The 24,312-nt window shown below is 50.3% G+C and overlaps 1 protein-coding gene across 1 annotated transcript in view; it reads left to right on the top strand.

Moving 5' to 3' along the window:
* The window catches only part of EDAR (ectodysplasin A receptor), a 62,125-nt gene that overhangs the window by 17,222 nt on the left and 20,591 nt on the right, over positions 1-24,312 (top strand). Inside the window, exon 4 of the mRNA XM_029051140.2 lies at positions 5,324-5,409. Coding sequence (XP_028906973.1) covers positions 5,324-5,409 — 86 coding nt within the window. The remainder of the gene's footprint in view (positions 1-5,323; positions 5,410-24,312) is intronic.

Raw genomic sequence — 24,312 nt, 5'->3', positions numbered from 1 at the left:
CGATAGCAACACAAAGATAGACCGTGAGGAAAGTTAGCACGTTTGAGAATGCGGGGCACCACCGTGGCATCTGGGCAAGTCACTTCGCTTCTCTGTGCCTCAGTTCCCTCATCTGTAAAATGGGGATGAAGACCGTGAGCCTCACGTGGGACAATCTCATTCCCCCGCACCTCCCCCAGCGCTTAGAACAGTGCTCTGCAGGAAGTAAGCGCTTAACAAATACCAACATTATTTTTATTATCTAGGTTCAGGCCAAACTGAAAGAGATAGAGGAAGGGAGGGTAGGGGGGGGAGAAAGAGGGAGAGAAGTAGGAGGGAGAGAGAGAGAGAGAGGCAAAGACAGAGGGAGGAGAGAGGAAGCGAGGTAGAGGAAGAGAGAGAGGTTGTGGTGTCCAACCTTTTAATAATAATAATGTTGGTATTTGTTAAGCGCTTACTACGTGCCGAGCACTGTCCTAAGCGCCGGGGTGGACACGGGGTAATCAGGTTGTCCCACGTGGGGCTCACAGTCTTCATCCCCATTTTACAGATGAGGTGACTGAGGCACCGAGAAGTCAAGTGACTCGCCCAAAGTCACACAGCTGACGAGTGGCCGAGCCGGGATTCGAACCCATGACCTCTGACTCCCAAGCCCGTGCTCTTTCCACTGAGCCACGAAAGCTCTCTACCACACCCCCAAATTCCGCATCCGCCGTCCAGACCAGTATATCCTCAGTGCAATCCTTAGCATCCAGTGGCTAGGCAGGATCCCGGGAGGGCGGCCCGTTTTGCCGCTTGCCTGCTGTGTGACCCTGGACAAGTCACTTATCTTCTCTGTGCCTCAATTTCCTCATCGGTAGACTAGAGATTCGAAAGCTGCTGCCCTCCTACTTAGGCCGAGAGTACGACGAGGCTCCAATCTGATTATCGCGTAGCTTCCCCAGTGCTTAGATCGTCCGTTCATTCAATAGTATTTGTGGAGCGCTTACCGTGTGCAGAGCACTGGATTAAGCGCTTGGAATGGACAATTCGGCAACAGATAGAGACCGTCCCTGCCCAATGACGGGCTCACGGTCTAATCGGGGGAGACGGACGGACAAAAACGAGACATCATCATCAGCTTAGTTCATTCGTTCACTCAATAGAGTGCTTACCATGTGCAGAGCACTGTACTGAGCGCTTGGAATGGACAATTCGGCAACAGACAGAGACGATCCCTGCCCAATGGCGGGCTCACGGTCTAATCGGGGGAGACGGACGGACAAAAACGAGACAACATCATCAGCGTGGCACATAGTGCTTAACAGAAACCAGTTACTGTAGTATTTGTCAGGTTCCAGCAGTAAAGCAATGTTCATTTTGTATTCCCTTGCAAGGGTGGGCTGTCGTGGGTAGGGAATGGGTCTGTTTACTGTCATACTGTAGTCTCCCAAACGCTTAGTACAGTACTCTGAGTACAGTAAGTGCTCAATAAATCCAGTTGAATGAATGAATGACATGGGAAAAGAGTGGAAAAGAGCGGAATAAGCAGACGACTGCTTAAGAGCGAGCTGATGTGAAACGGCGTTAACAGCAAATATGAGTCCGTGTTGAAAAGCAATATGGTCGAGTGGTTAGAGCACGGACCTGGAAGTCAGAAGGACCCGGGTTCTAACCCCGGCTCCGTCCGTTGTGTGACCTCGGGCAAGTCACTTCACTTCTCGGTGCCTCGGTTCCCTCATCTGTAAAATGGGGATGAAGACCGTGAGTCCCATGTGGGAGACGAAGCAGCAGCAGTGCTTAGAGAAGCAGCGTGGCTCGGGGGAAAGAGGCCGGGCTTGGGAGTCGGAGGTCAGGGGTTCGAATCCCGGCTCTGCTGCCGGTCAGCTGTGTGACCTTGGGCAAGTCACTTCGCTTCTCTGTCCCTCAGTGACCTCATCTGTAAAATGGGGATGAAGACTGTGAGCCTCACGCGGGACAACCTGACGACCCTGTATCTGCCCCAGCGCTTAATGTTCGTTCATTCATTCGATAGTATTTATTGAGCGCTTACTATGTGCAGAGCACTGTACTAAGCGCTTGGAATGAACAAGTCGGCAACGGAAATGTGCTCTGCACCTAGTAAGTGCGTAACAGATACCAACAGCAGCGTGGCTCTAGTGGAAAGAGCCCGGGCTGGGGGGTGGGGGGCGGTCAGAGGTCATGGGTTTGAATCCCAGCTCTGCCACTTGTCAGCTGGGTGACCGCGGGCAAGTCACTTCACTTCTCTGGGCCTCAGTTCCCTCATCTGGAAAATGGGGATGAAGACTGGGAGCCTCACGTGGGACCACCCGATGACCCTGTATCTAGCCCAGCGCTTAGAACGGTGCTCTGCACATACAAAGCGCTTAACAAATACCGATATCATTATTATTATTATATGGACTGGGTCCAACCCGATTAACTCACATCCACTCCAGTGCTTGGTATATAGTATGCCAGTTCCTGGCATATAGTATGCATAGTAAACGCTTAAACAAATACTATAAAAAAGACCAAGGAGAACAGAAGGAATCATTCAAAGATATAACAAAGCAAAACCTCAAATAACATAGCCTAGCCAGGGGCGTCGGAGAGCAAGCATGAGAAGATTAACAGACCGGGGCAAGCAACTAGAAATGGCCCAAGTCTCTCAGGACGGAGATTTCAGGAAGGTTACAACACGAACGAGTCGAATCCACACCACCGCCAGGCACGGTGGGTATCAGATGCGGTGCCGGCAGTCGGCAGTGACCGGGAAGCAGCTTCGGAGTCCGAGGTCACGAGTTCGACTCCCGGCTCTGCCACTTGGCAGCTGCGTGATTGTGGGCAGGTCGCTTGGCTTCTCTGTGCCTCAGTTCCCTCATCTGGAAAACGGGGATGAACTGTGAGCCTCACGCGGGACGACCCGATTCCCCCGTATCTCCCCCAGCGCTTAGGACAGTGCCCTGCCCCTAGTCAGGGCTTACCAAACGCCAGCGTTGTTATAATCTCTACAAGCAGACGACGTAGAGAGGCCGTCAGTCGTACGCGTTCGTCTTGATACTTGCTGATAAAATCTCCTCGTCGGCAGCTCCCTGTTCAAACCCCGAACAACAGAGGTCAACGTGTTGTGGCCTCGTTCCGGGGAACGGCGTCTGTGCAGTCGGGAGGCAGACGGGGCTCAATCTCCGGGCCCCGAGACCGTAGGCCTGTGGGGGGCAGGGAGTGCGTCCGTTGTATTGTCCCATTCTACTCTCCCAGCGCCTGGCACACGGTAACGCTCAATCGAAACTAACGATCGACTGACTTCGGGAAGGTTAGGATGCCAAGTGACAAGCCGAAAACTGAGTTGCGCCCCCTCTTTGCCACCCCTCTTCGCCCCACTGTTTAGCACAGCAAGGATCTCTCAATAAGGACCCGGGTTCTAATGCCATTTCTATGCTGTGTGACCTTGGGCAGGTCACTTACTGAGCGTGAGCCTCATGTGGGACGGGGACCGTGTCCATCCTGATTACCTTGTCTCTACCTCAGCGCTTAGAACGGTGCTTGGCACCTAGTAAGCGCTTACGAAATACCATTATTATTGTAATATAATATTGTTATATCATTATAATAATCATGATTTCTCCGTGCCTCTGTTAGGTCATCTGGAAAACAGGCATTAAGACTGTGAGTCTCTTGTGGAACAGGGACTGGGACCGATCGAATTGGCTTGTATCTGCCCCGGCGCTGAGTAATACTAATAATAATAATAATAATGTTGGTGTTTGTTAAGCGCCTACTATGTGCAGAGCACTTTTCTAAGCACTGGGGTAGATACAGGGTCGTCAGGGTGTTCCACGTGAGGCTCACAGTGAATCCCCATTTTACAGATGAGGTCACTGAGGCCCAGAGAAGTGAAGTGACTCGCCCACAGTCACACAGCTGACAGGTGGCAGAGCCGGGATTCGAACACATGACCTCTGACTCCCAAGCCCGGGCACTTTCCACTGAGCCACGCTGCTTCTCTGAGTACACTGCCTGGAACATAGTAAGCGCTTAAAAAAGACCACACAAAAAGAGGGTAAACACCACGGGTGGGTGTGCCAGTCTGGCATCCCTCTTTCCAGCCTCCACTGGATTATTGAAAGTGTCATCACTTTTAAGAAGGACAGGTGTGTGTGAGAGAGAGATAAATGTGCATAAATTGTATAATAATAATAATGTTGGTATTTGTCAAGCGCCTACTATGTGCAGAGCACTGTTCTAAGCGCTGGGGTACACAGAGGGGAATCAGGTTGTCCCACGTGGGGCTCACGGTCTCAATTCCCCATTTTCCAGATGAGGTCACCGAGGCCCAGAGAAGTGAAGTGACTTGCCCACAGTCACACAGCTGACAAGCGGCGGAGCTGGGATTCGAACTCATGACCTCTGACTCCAAAGCCCGTGCTCTTTGCACTGAGCCACACTGTATCTACCCCTTCTCTTAGCACAGAGCTGGGCTCCCACTAAGCACCTAACAAATATCACAATTATTACTATTACTATCTTGATCATTATCTCTGCCGTAGCTGAGAAGCAGAGTGGCTTAGGGGGTAGAGCCCGGGCCTGGGAGTCGGAAGGAACTGAGTTCTAATCCCGGCTCTGCCACTCGTCTGTTGTGTGACCTTGAGCGAGTCACTTCACTGCTCTGTGCCTCAGTTACCTCATCTGTAAAATGGAGATTAAGACGGTGAGTCCCTTGAGGGACAGAGCCTGCATCCAACCCTATTAACCTGTATCGACCCCGGCACTTAGAAGAGTGCTGGGCACATAGTAAATGCTTAACAAGTACCATAATAATAATTATTACGATTATTATCATTATTATTGTAGATGAAGAGAGGCAGAAAGGGGGGAGGGGGCGAGAGAGGGGGGATTTAGAACGGAGCAGTCTATAACTCATAAAGCGTTTCTGGTTTACGCTGCGCCTTTCGCGGATCCGCTCCATCCTTCAGACGCTCAGAGAAGTAAATGGACCCGAAAGAGCCGCTCGGCGCACTTTACGGCAGATCGTTTGGGTTCCGCCATCCCGGTTCGGACAAAATCCCACCTCGGGATCCTCTGAGTTGGGCCCCGACTTCGGCAGGGAGAACGTTGTTTGCGAGCCGCGCGATCTCTATTTCGCGGCTGATTCGCGGCCTTTGCGGTGGAGCCGTCGGGAGGGGGGATGAAAGCAGCGCACAGCCCGTTGAAAATTATAATGTCATCAAAATGTTAATAAAGGTTCTGCCAATTAATAGCGATTTTATCTCCGACGATAATTGGTCACCGTTCGTTTGCTCATGACCGTACCCACTCACTCGGATCGCTTGTTCTGCCTTGCCCTGCCCCTTCCCTTTTGCAGTTACTACATGTTGGAAAACCGTCCGAGGAACATCTATGGAATGGTTTGCTACTCCTGCCTGCTGGCGCCTCCCAATACCAAGGAATGTGAGTTCCCCGTCCGTTCCGTTGAGCATCCGTCCGCGTAGGCTTGGGCGAAACCAGATCCTCAGGAGTCGAATAACGGCTGGGCCGAAGAGAAAAAACATCCAGAGGGGGCTTGACATCTCCCTGACTCCCTCTCCCTCCTGCGTCACTCTGATTTGCTTCCTTTATTCACCCCTCCCTCAGCCCCACAGCACTTAAGTACATATCCACTTCTCCGTGCCTCGGTTACCTCATCTGTAAAATGGGGATTAACTGTGAGCCTCACGCGGGACAACCTGATTCCCCTGTATCTACCCCAGCGCTTAGAACGGTGCTCGGCACATAGTAGGCGCTTAACAAATACCAACATTATTATGCAAAATGTATCGATTTCTATTAATGTCTGTCTCCCCCTCTAAACAGTGAGTTCATTGTGGGCAGGAAATGTTTCTACCAACTCTGTCACTTTCTACTCTCGCCCAAGCACTTAATATGGTGTTCTGCCCTCAATAAATACAACTGATTGATTGACGGATTGATTGATCGAAGCACAGTCAATCCTCAGAAATGGGTTTTTTTCCCGGTTCCCACAGAGGTGATTTAGGGCAGGACTGTAGCCCCGAAGTCTCCGCTGTTCTCCCGAAATTTCCCTTATCTTTCTCCCCTCCCTCCTGTCATACAATCGATCGATCCATCAATCAGTGGTATTTGTTGAGAACTGACGGTGCGCGAAACACTGTACTAAGTGTTTGGGAGAGTACAATGCCACAGAGTTGCTTAATGGAAAGTGTGGCTCAATGGAAATGGCCCGGGCTTGGGAGTCAGAGGTCGTGGGTTTTAATCCCGGCTCTGCCGCTTGTCAGCCGTGTGACTCTGGGCAAGTCACTTCACTTCTCTGGGCCTCAGTGACCTCATCTATAAAACGGGGATTAAGACGGTGAGCCCCACTTGGGACAACCTGATGACCTTGTATCTCCCCCAGTGCTTAGAGCAGTGCTTGGCACATAGTAAGCACTTAACCAATGCCATCATCATCATTATTATTATCCCGGCTCTGCCGCTCGTCAGCTGTGTCACTTCTCTGTGCCTCAGTGACCTCCTCTGTAAAATGGGGATTAAGACTGTTAGCCCCACATGGGACAACCTGATTACCCTGTATCCACCCCAGTGCTTAGAACGGTGCTCGGCACGTAGTAAGCGCTTAACGAATACCATGATGATGATTATTATCATAGAGCTGGTAGATGTAACCCCTGGCCACATGGAGCCTGCAAACTCCTTGGCCAGAGGAGGGGGACGGAGGAAGAAAGACATTAAAATAAATTATAGGTGGATATGTACATAAGTAATCCAAGGGTGGGGTGAAAATCACAGTGCTTACTGTGTGCCCTCGCTCATATTCAGTTCCCCATCTCTCTCTCTCTCTCTTTCTCTCTCTTTCACACACACACACTCACACATACCTCTTCCCTCTATACACACAGACAATCTGAAATATTCACCAGGATTGAGCAACCCTTTTGGGGAAACTAAAAACAGCAGCAGCCGGAGCGGGAGAAAAGAGAAAACATTTCCTTTGTGACTCAGAGCAGAGCCCATCTGACAAAATCCTCTCTTCTCATATGTTCTTTCTGAGGAACCTCTCCCCTCAACTACTCATTACCTGTCCTCATTGTCCGTTGCAGAAACGGCATATCCCCGACTGGGTTTTGAAGTACACCCAGATGAAAATTCTCAATGCTCTTTAAAATAGAGCCTCAAATCTAAACTTAGAACCTTCTAAGAGGGAAGGGGATAGATTGCTTTTGCTCCTAGAAAATCTAGTTGTCGTTTCTAAATAAGATCGAATAAGAGGGTGGGTGACCTAGTGCCACATCTATATGCTGTGATTTCTATGATTTTTTTTTTTTAAATTTATGTGCCCAAGGTCTAAGATAAATCTGACAGGCACCTAAAAGTATCACACTGTTCATTTTTTAGTTTGCTTAGGCGAACCTGTTTGGGTGCTTTGGGGAACTCGGAAAGATTGTACTGCTTTAAGATGATTATGCTCACTTGGGAAGGAAGGGAGTGGGAAGATATGGGCAAAGCAAATGCAAATTTTGCAGATCAGGCGGAAAGTTTACAGGCTACATAGAATGTTTGCGGGTCGGTTAGAATAATTACAGGCCAACTCAACTATTCATAGGTGAAAGTAGAATGTTTACTAATAGACTGTCTTAAGGCCTAATAGGGTCTGAAAACTATTTACAAAGTTGCTTTTTCTCCCAAATCATCCCCAATCTCTCATTCATCTGTTTGTTCAGTCTCCCGTTGTTCTCCCACATCCCGACTTGGAAGGAGGGTTATATGGGAATTGCCAAAGGCATTCATCCTCTTCCATTCAGAGATTCATTCATTCATTCATTTATTCAATCATATTTATTGAACACTGTACTAAGCGCTTGGGAGACTACAGTATAACAATAGACACGTTCCCTGCCCACAGCGAGTTGACGGTCTAGAGGGGGAGAAAAACTCTAATAGAAATAGATGACGGATACGGACATAAGTGCTGTGGGTCGATTAGACTGCAAGCCCGTCACTGGGCAGGGATTGTCTCTATCTGTTGCCGAATTGTATATTCCAAGCGCTTAGTACAGTGCTCTGCACATAGTAAGTGGTCAATAAATACTACTGAATGAATGAATGGGAGGGATGAATAAAGGGAGCAAGTCAGAGAGATGCAGAAGAGGAGGGGGGAACAAAAATGAATGGGAGGAGAGGGTTTCGGGGGGAGGGAGGCGGTGGCTTTTGTGAATCTTCAGTAGGAGCTGGGATGGAGGGTGGCAACAGGGAGAAACTGGGGTATTGGGTTTCTGGGACCCCACTAGAGTTTCTCAACCTTCTTATTTTCCCCTTGGTTCCCACTGGGTGTAGAGTGTGAAAAGGCAGGCTTCACATTCTTTTCCGTATGGTCATTAGGTCTAAACTGTGCTCAAAATTCCCTCCAGCTCTCCATATTGGTTTTCGCTGTTAAATGAATATGCATGGAGATAGGAAATGGCTAGGTCAGCTCAGAGAAAAGCCAGGTCTGCTTCCCACATAATAAGATCACAGCTAACACGGGCAGTGAGCTGCTGAGGAGTGAAAAGGACTTTGGAAAGCAGAGGAAAGGCCAAACCGTACTGGGCTGGCAACACACTGGACACCCTTCTCAGCACACTACATGCTACCTGACTGACAAATCTATGGCGGCTGCTTTTTTAAGTCGAATTTGCCGTAGAAACCCACTCGACGCCTTTTACGACCAGCGGTCGGGTCTCCCTTCCACCGGACATCGTAACCAACTGCAGAGAAGCCGTGCGTCCTAGTGAGAAGCTGTGTGGCCCAGCGGAAAGAATAAGGGACTGGGATTCAGAGGACCTGGATTCTAATCCTGGCTCTGCCACTTGCCTACTGGGTGACCCTTCATTCAGTCGTTCGTTCAATCGTATTTATCGGGCGCTTACTGTGTGCAGAGCACTGTAGTAAGCACTTGGGAAGTACAATTGGGCAACAAACAGAGGCTATCCCTGCCCAACAATGGGCTTGCAGCCTAGAAGGGGGGAGACAGACAAACGAAACAAGTAAACAGGCATCATTAGCATCAATATGAAGAAATACAATTATAGATATGTAAACATTAATAAAATAGAATAAATATGTACATATGTGCACAAGTGCTGTGGCGGGGGGAGACGGGGTAGAGCAGAGGGAGGGAGTCGGGGCGATGGGGAGGGGAAGAGGAGCAGAGGAAAAGCGGGGCTTAGTCTGGGAAGGCCTCCTGGAGGAGGTGAGGGTTCAGTAGGGCTTTGAAGGAGGGAAGCGTGCTAATTTGGCGGATGTGAGGAGGGAGGGCGTTCCAGACCAGAGGTGGGCCGTGGGCCAGGGGTCGACGGTGATAGAGGCGAGAACGAAGCGCGGTGAGGAGGTTAGGGGCAGAGGAGCGGAATGTGGGGGCTGGGCAGTAGAAGGAGAGAAGGGAGGTGAGGTAGGAGGGGGCAAGGGGATGGACAGCTTTGAAGCCAAGAGTGAGGAGTTTTTGTTTCGTCTGAAGGTTGATAGGCAACCACTGGAGATTTTTGAGGAGGAGGGTGACATGCCCAGAGCGTTTCTGTTGAAAGATAATCCAGGCAGCAGAGTGAAGTATAGAACGAAGTGGGGAGAGACAGGAGGTTGGGAGATCCCTTGGGCAAGTCATTTTACTTCTCAGTTATCTCATCGATTAAAGGGGTTTCAATACCTGTTCTCCCTCCCCATTACACTGTGAGCCCCACGTGGGACAGGGACTATGTCTGACCAGATTACCTTGCACCTACACCAGTGCTTAGTATAATGCCTGGCACACAGTAAGTGCTTAATAAATACCATATCATCATCATCGATTTAAAAAAAAGCCCATTCATTTTCTTTAGCCAGCAGAATAGCTAAAAAATTCAGATTGTGATCATAATGGTATTTGTTAAGTGCTTACTATATGTCAAGCACCGTTCGGAGCGCTGGAGTAGATATAAGCTAATCTGGCTGGACTCGGTCCCTGTCCCACATAGGGCTCACAGTCTTAATCTCCATTTTACAGATGAGGTAAATGAGGCCCAGAGAAGTAAAGTGACTTGCCCAAGGTCACACAGCGGACAAGTGGCAGAGCTGGGATTAGAACCCATGACCTTCTGACTCCCTGGCCCTGCCTGTGATCTATCCACTATGCCAAGACCCCAGCCTGCTGGCCCAGTTCTTCCTGAAGGCTAATTCCCCTCCACATCCAGGAGAAGTTCCTGATTATTAGCTTTAATGCGGTGTCAACTCTCTCACTCCTATTTATCCACCACAGCCCATGTCGTTAGCCTCATGTGGGACATGGTGTATGTCCAAACTGACTGGCTTGCATCTACCCGAGTGCTTAGTACAGCGCTTGGCACATAATCAGCTCTTAACAAATGCCTTTCATAAAAAAGGAAGGCTTTCTCCGATTAATTTCTCCAATTATTACTTTCTCGACGTACAACCAAGAGAAATTTTTTACGGTATGTGTTGAGCGCTTACTCCGTGTCGATCACTGTTCTAAGCAATAGAGTAGGGACGAGTTAATTAGATCGGACACATTCCCTGTCCCGCATGGTACTTACAGTCGAAGTAGGCGGGGGGACGGTTGTCCTGATTTTACAGTTGAGGAAACTGAGGTGCACATAAATTGAGTGACCTGCTCAAGGTCACCCAGCAAGCAATTGGCAGAGCTGGAATTGGAACCCGGGTCCTTCTGACTCCCAGGTCCGTGTTGTCTCCGCTGGACCACGCTGCTTCCCAGCCTATCTGTAAAACTGTACATGGAAGAAATTCCCCCGCCTCCTTCGGTAGCCCATTCGGGGGATCCGAAAACCCTTCTGCCAAGGCCTGGGAACTATCAGGAGGGGAGATACCCACCCCGATGGATGATCGATCCTTTCCTCCTCCTCCTTTTCTCTTTCCTCCACATCATCACCTTCTTTGAGTCAGGGAAGATGCCTTGGACATCATGACTCAGAAGTTCCGAAAATACCTAAGAGTCCTTGCTCAGCTTTGCAACTGGAGCCTCCTCCAGACATGCTTAGACCTTGCTCAAAAGCAATCACCAACTCGATGCTTTTTGGAGATCCCCTTCATGATTATTCATGAAGGGGATGCAGTTCACACTTAACTCTGCTGCCCGGATCATTTTTCTACAAAAACGTTGGGGACATCTTTCCCCCCCTCCTCAAGGAACTCCCATCCACCTCTGCATCAGACAAAAACTCCTCACCGTCGGCGTTGAAGCAGCGTGGCTCAGTGGAAAGAGCGCGGGCTTGGGGGTCAGAGGTCCTGAGTTCGAATGCCGGCTCTGCCGCTTGTCAGCTGTGTGACTGTGGGCGAGTCACTTCACTTCTCTGGGCCTCAGTTCCCTCATCTGGAAAATGGGGATTAGCCGTGAGCCTCACGTGGGACGACCTGACGACCCTGTATCTCCCCCAGCGCTTCGAACGGTGCTCGGCACATGGAAAGCGCTTAACAGATACCGACATTATTATTATTATTTAAAGCACTCAATCATCTTGCCCCCTCCTACCTCACCTCCCTACTCTCCTACTATAACCCAGCTCACACACCTCACTCCTCTCACTGTGCCTCCATCTCATCTATCTCACCGCACACCCCTCGCCCACATCCTCCCTCTGGCCTGGAACGCCCTTCCCCCTCAAATCCGACAATTACTCACTCCCTCTTCGAAGCCTTATTGAAGACAAATCTCCTCTAAGAGGCCTTCCCTGACTAAGCCCCGCTTTTCCTCCTCTCCCACTCCCTTCTGCATACCCTGACTTGCTCCCTTTGTTCATCCCCCCCCCCAACCCCCGATACATATCTGTCATTCATTTATTTCTATTAATGTCTGTCTCCCTCCCTCTAGACTGTAAGCTCGTTGTGGGCAAGGACTTAGTACAGTGCCCTGCACACAGTAAGGACTCAGTAAGTGTGACCGAATGAACCATCCAAACGGAAGCAGTGTGGCTCGGTGGAAAGAGCACGGGCTTTGGAGTCAGAGGTCAGGGGTTCGAATCCCTGCTCCGCCACTTGTCAGCTGTGTGACTGTGGGCAAGTCGCTTCACTTCTCTGTGCCTCAGTGACCTCATCTGGAAAACGGGGATTAAGACTGTGAGCCCCACGTGGGACAACCTGATTCCCTTGTGTCTACCCCAGCGCTTAGAACAGTGCTCTGCCCATAGTAAGCGCTTCACAAATACCAACATTATTATTAACATTATTATGGAGGCGGGCCCCAATAAGCAGAAATCCAAGCCCTTTCCTCTTCCTGCTCTGACGACCAAGCCGATCGATTAATCAATCAGTGGTACTTTGTAAGCACTTACTATGGGCAGAGCACTGTACTAAGCGTTGGGAGAGTACAATACAACATTCCAAGCGCTTTGTCCAGTGCTTCGCACATAGTAAGCGCTCAATAAATACTACTGAATGCATGAGTGAATGAATGAATATAACAGAATTAACCCACCATTCCCTGCTCATAATGAGCCCACGGCAGCGTTGGAATGTGAACTTTAAAGGGAAAAAGAAGAAGCCATCGATCCTTTCAAGTGGTCAACCAGCAAGACCGATCCTCGGCCACACCTTTGCCGTGGAGGGGGTCAAGTCGGGAGGGGTGGGGGAGTTTCGACAGAACTCTCCCGGGCAAAACTTTGATTTGGCAAAATCACTAGCTTCTCGCACAAAAAGGCTTTTATGCATCAGCCACAAGAGGGAACTCAGACAATGCAAAGGGATGGGGGAGGCTGTTATCGATAGTGGTGCCAAAGGGAAATCCAGTCATTTCTTCAGGTGCCCACTACCTCCCGCGAAGCGTTATGCCAATCCATCTCTTAGCTACATCCTGGCAGCCTTATAACCCACTTGGACTAATGAATCCTCGAAAGCCCCATTATGCTTCTCTCTCGCTCACCGATCATCAGCATGATGATGAGATGCAACATGGCCCCGTGGATAGAGCGCGGGCCTGGGAGTTGGAAGGTCCCGCGTTTTAATCCTGCCTCCGCCTCTGTCCGCTCCGTGACCTCGGTCAAGTCACTTAACGTCTCTGGACCTCGGTGATCTCATCCGTAAGGCGGGGACTAGGAGTGTGGCCAGGGACAGTGTCCAACCTGATTAACTTGGATCTAAACCAATGCTTAGGCCAGTGCTTGCCGCGTAGAAGGCGCTTAACAAGTACCATAATTATTATTACACTGCAGAGGAAATATCACCTTCTCAGAATTTAATAGAATTGAGTCCTCCCCCCCGGAAGGAGGAACCGGTTAGCCTTCGCAGCTGGGATCGAAGGAAAATACACAAGTCCACCAAACTTCTCCTCTGCTGTCGTCTTTGAAATCCCTGCTAGTCTGAAACTCCCGGGGACAAGGAGAACCTGGGGTCCGAGGCCAGGCTATAGCTTTAAAGCTTCTGATTAGGAGGCTTGACTACGGAAAACCTGACGGGATTTTATGGCAGTAGAATTGGTCGAGCTGGGTGGTAAATCCTGCAGTTTTCCAGGCACCAGGGGCAGAAAACCCAAACTCCACTGCTGTCCTCAGCCAGCAGAACGCCGAGGCCCCGAACAAAAGCCGTTTCCACACGGTGCTGTACGATCCCTTCCGGAACCTCTCTGAGACCACCCCCGGGACGCGCCTGGAACACCGGGTCTGAGGCCTAAATGAAGGCAGGCCTCCCGGCGCCATCTTTCCAACCCTGTGGCGTGTCTTTAAATGAAAAGGGCAAAGCAGCTAGAACAACTCTTCTTTCATGGAGGGAGGGGAAAGGCCAGCTGCTGGTTTCCTCTGGGAATCTCATTCCCGCTCCCTCGGTCTCTCTGGGGTAATTAACGAAGGAGCTGAAGAAACTGGCTCTTTTTGGTTCACCTCCCCTCCCCCGCCCGTATTCTGCAGGTGCCTTTGCTGGCACCCTCCACAAAACCACATCCAAGGCCCAAACTTGGCTCTTTGAGATCGAATCTGCCAAATTGTTCCTATTGATAATAGGCTTTACATAGGTATAATAAGTGTAACACCTACTTAGGAAAAGTGGCATTCCTGGGCCCCCATCAGCCCTGATCCCCAGAGAGCCAAGAGATCGTTAAAATTCCATTCTAACGAGAAAGCGAGCAAAGGAGAAGGAGCCGCTGCTGGAGAACAGAAGGATGCACTGTTGATGGAGAGCTTTTGTGGCTTCCTGTTCCACCCCGCCTTTTACCCATTTACCATCCCCTTTATAGTGGGGAGAAGTGGAGAAGACCCCTTCCCTCTTCCTCTTCCTCTTCTTCCTCTTCCCTTTCTCCTTTTCCTCATCCTTTTCCTCCTCCTCCCCATCCTCTTCCTCCTCCTCCCCATCCTCTTCCTCCTCCTCCTCCTCATCATCCTCATCCCCCATTTTCCCTCATCCTCTTCCTCCTATTTCTCCTTCGTCTCCTTCCCTTCCTCTTCCCCTTTCCTCTTCCCCTTTCCTCTTCCTCCTCATCATCCTCTTCCTCCTCCTCATCCCTTTTCTCTTCCTCCTCCTCCTCCTTTTCTCCTCCTCCTCTTCCCCTTCTCCTCCCTTCCTCCTCTTTCTCCTCCTTCTCGTCCTGCTTTTCCACCTCCTCCTCCTCTGGTGCAGTGGATAGAGCGCAGGCCCGGGAGTCAGAAGGTCATGGGTTCTAATCGTGGCACTGCTTCTCTGCTGTATCACCTTGGGCAAGTCACTTCACTTCTCTGTGCCTCAGTTACCTCTTCTGTAAAATGGGGATTGAAACTGTGAACCCCAGGTGAGGCAGTGACTGTGTCCAACTTCATTTACTTGGAACCACCTCGGCGCTTAGTACAGTCCCTGGTACATAGTAAGTGCTTAACAAATACCACCGTGATTATTCTTCTTATTATTATTTCTCCTCCCTCTCCTCATTTTCCACCCCCTCCTCTTCTTTCTCCTCCCCTCTTTCTTTCCGTTCCTTCAGGCTCTCAAAATGAATATTCTTCTGCCAACTGTATTTTCGGTTCCAAAGGTCTTCTGAACTCTTCCACCCCCAAGTAATAATAATAATAATGTTGGTATTTGTTAAGCGCTTACTATGTGCAGAACACTGTTCTGAGCGCTGAGGGAGATACGGGGTAATCAGGTCGTCCCACGTGAGGCTCACAGTTAATCCCCATTTTACAGATGAGGGAACTGAGGCACAGAGAAGTTAAGTGACTCGCCCACAGTCACACAGCCGACAAGTGGCAGAGCTGGGATTCGAACTCATGAGCCCTGACTCCAAAGCCCATGCTCTTTCCACTTAGCCACGCTGCTTCTCGTGGAAGTAGAAGGGGCAAGTGAGTTGAGGCATTTTTAATGGAATTGGTTCAGTGCTTACTATGTGTCAGACACTGTTCTAAGCACTGGGATAAATATACACTAATTAGGTCAGACATAGTCCCTCCCCCACATAGGGTTCACAGCCAAAGTAGGAGGAAGAACAGGTATTGAATCCCCATTTTACAGTTGATGAAACTGAGGCAGGGCAAAGTTAAGTGACTTGCCAAGGGTCACACAGCTTGTCGAGAGCTAAGATTAGAAACCAGGTCCTCTGATTCCCAGATCCAGGCTCTTCCCACTAGGCCAGGCTGCCTCTCCAGCTTGTCCACCTTGACTCAAATAAGCGTGTAGGAGGAAAAATGGATGGCCACCCCGGTCGCGAAGGGGTCCGTGGCCCAACCCACCAAGAACCCCATCTCTGACAGATGTCATCCTTGCACTTTTATATGGCATTGGTTAAGTACTTACTATGTTCAAAGCACTGTGGCAGATATAAACTAATCAGCTTGGATACAGTCCATGTCCCACATGAGACTCAAAGCCTTAATCCCCATTTTACGGACGAGGCAACTGGGGCACAAAAAGTGAAGTGACTTGGACTGGCCCTCTTTATTCACTCCTCCCTCGGCCCCACAGTACTTACGTATCTATTTGTAATTTACTTATTTCTATTAGTGTCTGTCTCTCCCTCGAGCTGGAAACTCCTCGTGGGCAGGAGAAGGTCTACCACCTCTGATCTGTTGTTCTCTCCCAAGCGCTTAGTACAGTGTTGAGCCCACTGAAAGTGCTCAATAAGTACGACTGATTGATTGCTAGGAGCCCCGGGATGAGGAGCTGTGTTCTAGTTGCCCTCCCGAACATCCATCGTCAGTCGGGGATGGAACAGCCACTCTCTACCATTCCCCTCTCCATCCTTGACTGACCCGTGAGAGGCCCAGCACGGACCAATTGTCCTTGGATTTGCCCAAAGCTCTTTTTTTGAAATGGTATTTATTAAGCACTTACTACCTTGTCAGCTGTGTGACTGTGGGTAAGTCACTTCCCTTCTCTGTGCCTCAGTTCCCTCATCTGGAAAATGGGGATGAAGACTGTGAGCCTCACGTGGGACAACCCGATGACCCTGTATCTCCCCCAGCGCTCAGAACAGTGCTCTGCACATAGTAAGCGCTTAACAAATACCAACATTATTATTATTGCCTGCCAGGCATTGTTCTAAGCGCTGGGGTAGGCATGAGCTAATCAGGTTGGACTCGTCCATCTCCCACATGGGGCTCGCAGTCGTAATCCCCATTTTACAGATGAGGTAACTGAGGCCCAGAGAAGTGAAGTGACTTGCCTAAGGTCACATAGCAGAGTGGCAGAGCCTGGACCAGCTCTCTCAAACCTGGCGGTATTTTCTTCTTGAATGAATTCCCCGACTGAATTCCATCCGTTCATTCTCCACTGGGACGAAGAAGCAGTAAGCTTTCTGGGGATTCTGTCAGGGCCCAAATTTCACCGGTTAAGGATGTGGTCCGATCAGCCTCGGGTGCTAGGAAGACCTAATTTCACCGGGAGGTGAGGAGGGAGAGATGGGGTTGTGGGCAGGATTCAGCATTCCTCTTTCTTTGTGGGATTTATTCAGCGCTTAATATGTGTCAAGCACTGTTCTAAGGGCCGGGGTAGATTTGAGCTTATGAGGGAGGACACGCTCTCTGTCCCACGTGGATCTCCTAGTCTAAATAGGAGAGAATAGAGAAGCAGCGTGGCTCAGTGGAAAGAGCCTGGGCATGGGAGTCAGGGGTCATGGGTTCGAATCCCGGCTCGGCCGCTTGGGAGCTGTGTGACTGTGGGCAAGTCACTTCACTTCTCTGGGCCTCAGTTCCCTCATCTGGAAAATGGGGATTAACTGTGAGCCTCACGTGGGACGACCGGATGACCCTGTATCTACCCCAACGCTTAGAACGGTGCTCTGCACATAGTAAGCGCTTAACAAATACTAACATTATTAAATAGGAGGGAGTGGGATTTAATTCCCATTTTACAGTTGAGGAAACTGAGGCCCAGGGAAATGAAATGACTGACCCAAAGTGACACAGCAAGCAATTTGGTGGAGCCAGGATTAGAACCCAAATCCTCCGACTCCCAGGCCCGTGCTCTTCAAACTAGGCCATGCTGCTTCCTCTTGGCCTAAGAGAGATGATGTCCCGGACCTTTTTCTCCCCTTGGCCAAAGATGGTGTAATAATAATAATGTTGGTATTTGTTAAGCGCTTACTATGTGCAGAGCACTGTTCTAAGCGCTGGGGTAGACACAGGGGAATCAGGTTGTCCCCCATGGGGCTCACAGTCTTAGTCCCCATTTTACAGATGAGGTAACTGAGGCACAGAGAGGTTAAGTGACTCGCCCACAGTCACACAGTTGACAAGTGGCAGAGCTGGGATTTGAACTCATGACCTCTGACTCCAAAGCCCATGCTCTTTCCACTGAGCCACGCCGCTTCTCATAATACTGTTGGCATTTGTTAAGCGCTGTTCTAAGCGCTGGGGTAGATACAGGGGAGTGAGGTTGTCCCACGTGAGGCTCACAGTCTTCACCCCCATTTTACAGATGAGGGAACTGAGCACAGAGAAGTGAAGTGACTTGCCCACAGTCACACCGCTGACAAGGGGCAGCGTGGGATTTGAACCCATGACCTCTGACTCCCAAGCCTGGGCTCTTTCCACTGAGCCACGCTGCTTCTCTAAGCATAAGTGTAAGCATTTACAAGTGCGGTAGATACAAGCTTAGATCAATGCTTGGCACATAGAAAGCGCTTAACAAGTCCCATAATTATTATCATCAAATGTGATCACAGAAGCTTCTGACAATAATAAAATCAAATCTCCCCACAATTCCCGATCCTTTTTAGATCCTCATTTTTTAACCGCGCCTTCCAGGAGGCAAAACAAATGAAATCCACATGCTTGTCTCCTCCCCACCAATCTCCTCTTCCAATTCCCCCAACCGCTGGCTGCCCCATAGTGTTCCATCTCGTAGTTGGTTCTTCTGGGCCCAGAAGATCCAGGCAGCCCTCAGTCTAACCGGAAAATAAAACAGGTCGTGTAGCAGAACTGGAGTGGAGGGAAGGTCAGTTTATTTCTGGGTCTGTTTTTAGGGAAGCAGCGTGGCTCAGTGGAAAGAGCCCGGGCTTGGGAATCAGAAGGTCGTGGATTCAAATCCCATCCCTGCCCCTTGTCAGCTGTGTGACTGTGGGCAAGTCACTTCACTTCTCTGTGCCTCAGTCACCTCATCTGTAAAATGGGGATTAAGACCGTGAGCCTCACGTGGGACAACCTGCTTACCCTGTACCTACCCCAGCGCTTAGAACAGTGCTCTGCACATAGTAAGCGCTTAACAAATACCAACATTTTTTTTTTTTAATCATTCCACTTGAGTTAACTCTCCACCAGTCCAGCTTCTTCCTTTCGTCTCTCCCTTCAATCCTCATCTTCCTTCCCACTCTGATATACTCCTCCCACCCACCCTCAGCGGAAAGAGCGCGGGCTTTGGAGTCAGAGGTCATGAGTTCGAATCCCGACTCGGCCACCGGTCAGCTCTGTGACTGTGGGCGAGTCACTTCACTTCTCTGTGCCTCAGTTCCCTCATCTGTAAAATGGGGACGAAGACTGTGAGCCCCACGTGGGACGACCTGATTCCCCTGTGTCTACCCCAGCGCTTAGAACAGTGCTCTGCACATAGTAAGCGCTTAACAAATACCAATTTTTTTTTTTTTTTTTTTTTTTTTTACCCCAAAAGGCCTCCTCGGGTAGGATGGACACCAGGGTTCCCTGCCTCTTCGCCGAGGTGAAATAATAATAATAGCAATAATAACTGTGGTGCTTGTTAAGCATTTACTATGTGTCAAACACTGTTCGAAGTTGAGGGGAAAATCGAAAGTAATTAGGTAGATGGAAGAGAGGAGCTGAGTGGAAATGGCTTGCTGACCTTTCCCTGTGACTCCAGGAGGGCCAGAAGGAGCCATGACCATTTTTTCTCCCAGTCATCTTCCTTTCCAAGTCCAAAAGGAAGCGGTTTAAGAACCAGGAGTTTCCCCAGGAGGGCTGTGGGAAGATGGGTTCTTTTTGGTTTGGGGTTTTTTTTGTTTTGTTTTATGCTATTTGTTAACCGCTTACAATGTGCCAGATACCGTACTAAGCCCTGGGGTAGATACAAGCTAATCAGGTTGCACGCGGTCCCTGTCCTACACGGGGCTCACAGTCTTAATCCCCATTTTACAGATGAGATAGCTGAGGCACAGAGAAGTGAAGTGGCCTGGCAGCAGACAAGAAGCAGAGCTGGGATTAGAACTCGGGTCCTTCTGACTCCAAGGCCTGTGCTCTATCCACTAGGCCACACTGTCTCTGCAGCTGCCTGTTTGCTTAGGAGTTCTGCCTGCAGCAGTCCTCCGGGTTGGGGGATCGAAGAGGGGAATGGGAGGAGAAAAGGACTGGGCCCGCGCGGTGACGGATTAAACCACTCAGGTTAAAGCGTTCGATAAATCCAGTTCGGGCAAAGGGTGAAAGGCGAATTTCCTTTTCCCTTCATTCATTCAGTCGAGCGTTTACTGTGCACCGTACTAAGCGCCTGGGAGAGTCCAATTCAACGATAGACAGATTTCCTGACTACAAAGAGCTTTCCTTCCTTGGCCCCCCCGAAACCCCTTCGCGGCCCCCTCCCCTCCTCCCCCAACATCATTTATGCCCCTTAAAGGGTGTCACCAGGTAAGCCGGGGCTGGGGGACGGGAGGGCGACTGACGGTCCCCGTCCCCGTCCCCCCCCCCCGGGCGAGGGGGCCGGACAAGGGGATCGTCCGACCGTTCGGAGCCGCAGTTCAGTCGTCAAAGCGGAGGCCGGGATCAGGACAGAGCTTGCTCCCGGGGGGAGCGAGACGTGGCTTGTCGGGCATCGGCTCAAGGTCTGTGCCTGCTTGGTTTGGGGCGAAGGCAACCTACTGTTGACTTGTTGCAGCCTGCGAGGAGTGTTTGGCACCGTCCTTGTTTAACCAGCCCGTGCCAGGGGGAGGAGGAGAAATTTCACAAGCCCGGTGGGCTGAACTGGCCGTGTTGGGGCGGGCTGGGGGGGGGGGGGGGAGAGTGAAGGAGGAAGGTGGGCGGGCCGGGGGAGAGACTGGGGGCTCGAGCACGGGCCTGGGAGCTTAGAAGGTCATGGGTTCCGATCCCGGGCCACTTGTCTGCTGCGTGACCTTGGATAGGTCGCTTCGCTTCTCCGGGCCTCAGTTACTTCATCTGTCAAAATGGGGATTGAGACTGTGAGTCCCACGTGGGACGGGGACTGTGTCCAATTTGATTTGTTTGTGTCCACCTCATCGCTTTGTACGGTGCCTGGCACGTAGGAAGTGCTTAATAATAATGATAATAATGATGTTGGTATTTGTTAAGCGCTTACTAGGTGCAGAGCACTGTTCTAAGCGCTGGGGGAGATACAGGGTCATCAGGTCGTCCCACGTGAGGCTCCCAGTTAAGCCCCATTTTAAAGATGAGGGAACTGAGCCACAGAGAAGTGAAGTGACTTGCCCACAGTCACACAGCTGACAAGGGGCAGAGCCGGGCTTCGAACTCAGGACCTCTGACTCCCAAGCCCGGGCTCTTTCCACTGAGCCATACCATCTTTATCATCATCATCATTCCTATCCTTTCCCCCAGCTTCAGCCAGGGATTCATTCATTCATTCAATCGTATCTACTGAGCGCTCACTGTGTGCAGAACACTGTTCTAAGCACTCGGAATGTACAATCCGGCAACAGACAGAGACGATCCCTGCCCAACAATGGGCTCAGGATGAGATGCCGGGTGGACTCGCCCTCATCTGGACAAGTGGCGGGCTTTCCTGCAGACCCGTCTCATCTACTTTATTTTCTTAAATGATATTTGTTAAGTGCTCACTATGTGCCCGGCGCTGTATTAAGCGTTGGGATAGCTACAGGTTAATGAGGTTGGACACAATCCCTGTCCCTCGTGGGGCTCACTGTCTTAATCGCTCACTGTCGAGAAGCAGCGTGGCTCAGTGGAAAGAGCCCGGGCTTGGGAGTCAGAGGTCATGGGTTCGAATCCTGGCTCTGCCACTTGGCAGCTCTGTGACTGTGGGCAAGTCACTTCTCTGGGCCTCGGTGACCTCATCTGTAAATGGGGATGAAGACTATGAGCCCCACGTGGGACAACCTGATTCCCCTGGATCTACCCCAGCGCTTAGAAGGGTGCCTTGCACATAGTAAGCGCTTAACAAATACCAACATTATTAATCCCCATTTTTTACAGCTGTGGTCACTGAGGCCCAGAGGAGTTACCTGCCTCGCCCGAGGTCACACCGCGGACACGGGGCTGAGCCGGGATTAGAACCCAGGTCCTTCTGTCTCCCAGGCCCTTGCTCTATCCACTAGACCACCCTACTTCACCTTTTTTCTTGTGGATTGTTTGTTTGCTTTGCAAAGACGGTCTGTCAGGCCGTAAGCCTCATTAGCCCTTCTCTCTCTCCAATACTGTCGGATGGCCACTGGATGAGACACAGTCCCCGATCAGACCGTGCGCCCGTCAGAGGGCAGGGACCGTCTCTATCTGTTACCGATCTGTCCATTCCAAGCGCTTAGTACAGTGCTCTGCACAGAGTAAGCGCTCAATAGATACTATTGAATGAATGAATGAATTTAGAATTACCCTCCTCCCGGGGGCCACATCTCCCCGCTTCCCTCTCCCCTCCCCTGCCCATGAAACCAAGCATTGGTGGCTATAAATGATTGTAATTTACATTTCACCCAGAGCAGATTTCAACTATATTTTGATTAGCTGCAAATAGCACCTAATGGGTGACCCCCCCCCCCTCCTCCCGCCCTCCCCAACCGCCCCCACTCTTCAAAACAAATAAATCCTGTGGAGAAGGAAGGGTTCAAATAACATTAGGAGCAGGAGTGGGTGGAGTGGGGCACAAAAACATGCAAGAACACGAGCCCGCAGACTAGGTTATTCTGGACCGGCGTCACGACCCATCCGAAACAGACCTCTGTTGGTATTTGTTAAGCGCTTACTATGTGCAGAGCACCGTTCTAAGCGCTGGGGGAGATACAGGGTCATCAGGCCGTCCCACGAGAGGCTCACGGTTAATCCCCATTTGACAGACGAGGTAACTGAGGCACAGAGAAGTGAAGTGACTCGCCCACAGTCACGCAGCTGCCGAGTGGCAGAGCCGGGAGTCGAACCCATGACCTCTGACTCCGAAGCCCGGGCTCTTTCCACTGAGCCACGCTCTGTGTCAGCACCCTCTCTCTCAGACCCCTGGGGCCGAGACTATGATAGCTGCCCTCCTGAATCCTAGCTAATAATAATCGTGGCTCAGGGGAAAGAGCCCGGGCTTCGGAGTCAGAGGTCATGGGATCGAATCCCGGATCTGCCCCTTGTCAGCTGTGTGACTGTGGGCAAGTCACTTCGCTTCTCTGGGCCTCAGTTCCCTCATCTGTAAAATGAGGATTAAGACCCTGAGCCTCATGTGGGACAACCGGACTACACTGTATCTCCCCCAGCGCTTAGAACAGTGCTCTGCACATAGTAAGCGCTTAACAAATACCAACATTATTATTAGTATTCGTTCATTCATTCATTCGATCATATTTATTGAGCACTTACTGGGTGCAGAGCACTGTACTGAGCACTTAGGAGAGTACAATACAGGTGCTTAGTCCAGTAAGCGCTCAGTAAAATCCGATTGAATGAGTACAATACTAAACGCAATCCCTGCTCACAAAGGAGCTTACAGTCCGGAGGGAGGGGAGTAAGCGTGTACTATGTGCCAAGCACTGTTCTAAACACCGGGGTAGATACAAGTCAATCAAGTCGGACCCAGTCCCTGACCCACATGGGGCTCAGGGTCTTAATCCCCATTTTAAAGATGCAGAAACTGAAGCACAGAGAAGTGAAGTGATTTGCCCAAGGTCACACAGCAAATAAGTGACGCAGCAGGGACGGCCTAGGGGCAAGAGCACGGGCCTGGGAGTCAGAGGTCGTGGGTTCTAATCCCGGCTCCGCCACTTGTCGGATGTGTGGGCAAGTCACTTCACTTCTCTGTGACTCAGCTGTAAGACGGGGATTGAGAATGTGAGCCCCGCATGGGCTTGTATTTAGCCGAGTCCTTAGAACAGTGCTTGGCAAATAGTAAGCACTTAAATACCGTAATTATTATGACTGTTATTAGAACCCAGGCCCGAGCTCCATCCACTAGACCACGCTGCTGCCCTCCTGGACCCAAAGCTCATCGTTAAGGAGGAATTACCCCAGACTTCTAACTTTCCCTCTAATAAACCATTAAAGATTTAGAACCCATCTATTTCAACCCTTTCTCGACCTTCTAATAAACCAAACTTTTCCTTCTGCTGGCCTAATTAGATATCTAACAATCCCGTTATGGATTCCCCCTCCGTGAGATTCTCCATGACAAGAGTTCAAGGAGGATGAGGGGAAGAGGAGGAGGTGGAGCTTACGCTAAATTGTAAGCTCCTTGAGGGCAGAGTTAATGTCTAGCAATTCTATTATATTGTACTCTCCCAATCGATCAATAAATCAGTGGTATTTATCGAGCGCTTACTGGATGCAGAGCACTTGGAAGAGTACAATAGAACAGAATTTTCCTGCCCACAAGGAGTTTACAATCTAGAGGGGGAGCACTTAGTACAGTATTCTACATACAAGAAGCCTTAATAAATACCAGTGATTGATCGGTTAAGCGGCTCGGCTTAGCGGAAAGGGCACGGGCTTGGGAGTCAGAGGTCGTGGGTTCTAATCCCGACTCCGCCACTCTCTGCCGTGTGACCTTGGGCAAGTCACAACTTCTCTGTGCCTCAGTTACCTCATCTGTACAAATGGGGATTAAAAAATGTGAGCCCCATATGGGACCATCTGATTACCCTGCATCCACCCCAGCACTTAGAACAGTGCTCCGCACATAGTAAGCGGTTAACAAATACCAACATTATTATCATTATTATTGAGGAGGAGGAGGAGGAGGAGGAGGAGGTGGAGTTTATTTAAAATTGTAACTTCCTTGAGGGCA

This window comes from Ornithorhynchus anatinus, chromosome 2 (genome assembly GCF_004115215.2).
Source record: "Ornithorhynchus anatinus isolate Pmale09 chromosome 2, mOrnAna1.pri.v4, whole genome shotgun sequence".
Classification (NCBI taxonomy): Eukaryota; Metazoa; Chordata; class Mammalia; order Monotremata; family Ornithorhynchidae; genus Ornithorhynchus; species Ornithorhynchus anatinus.
The sequence above is the reverse complement of the archived record's forward strand: the minus strand, read 5'-3'. Positions and strand labels throughout refer to the sequence as shown.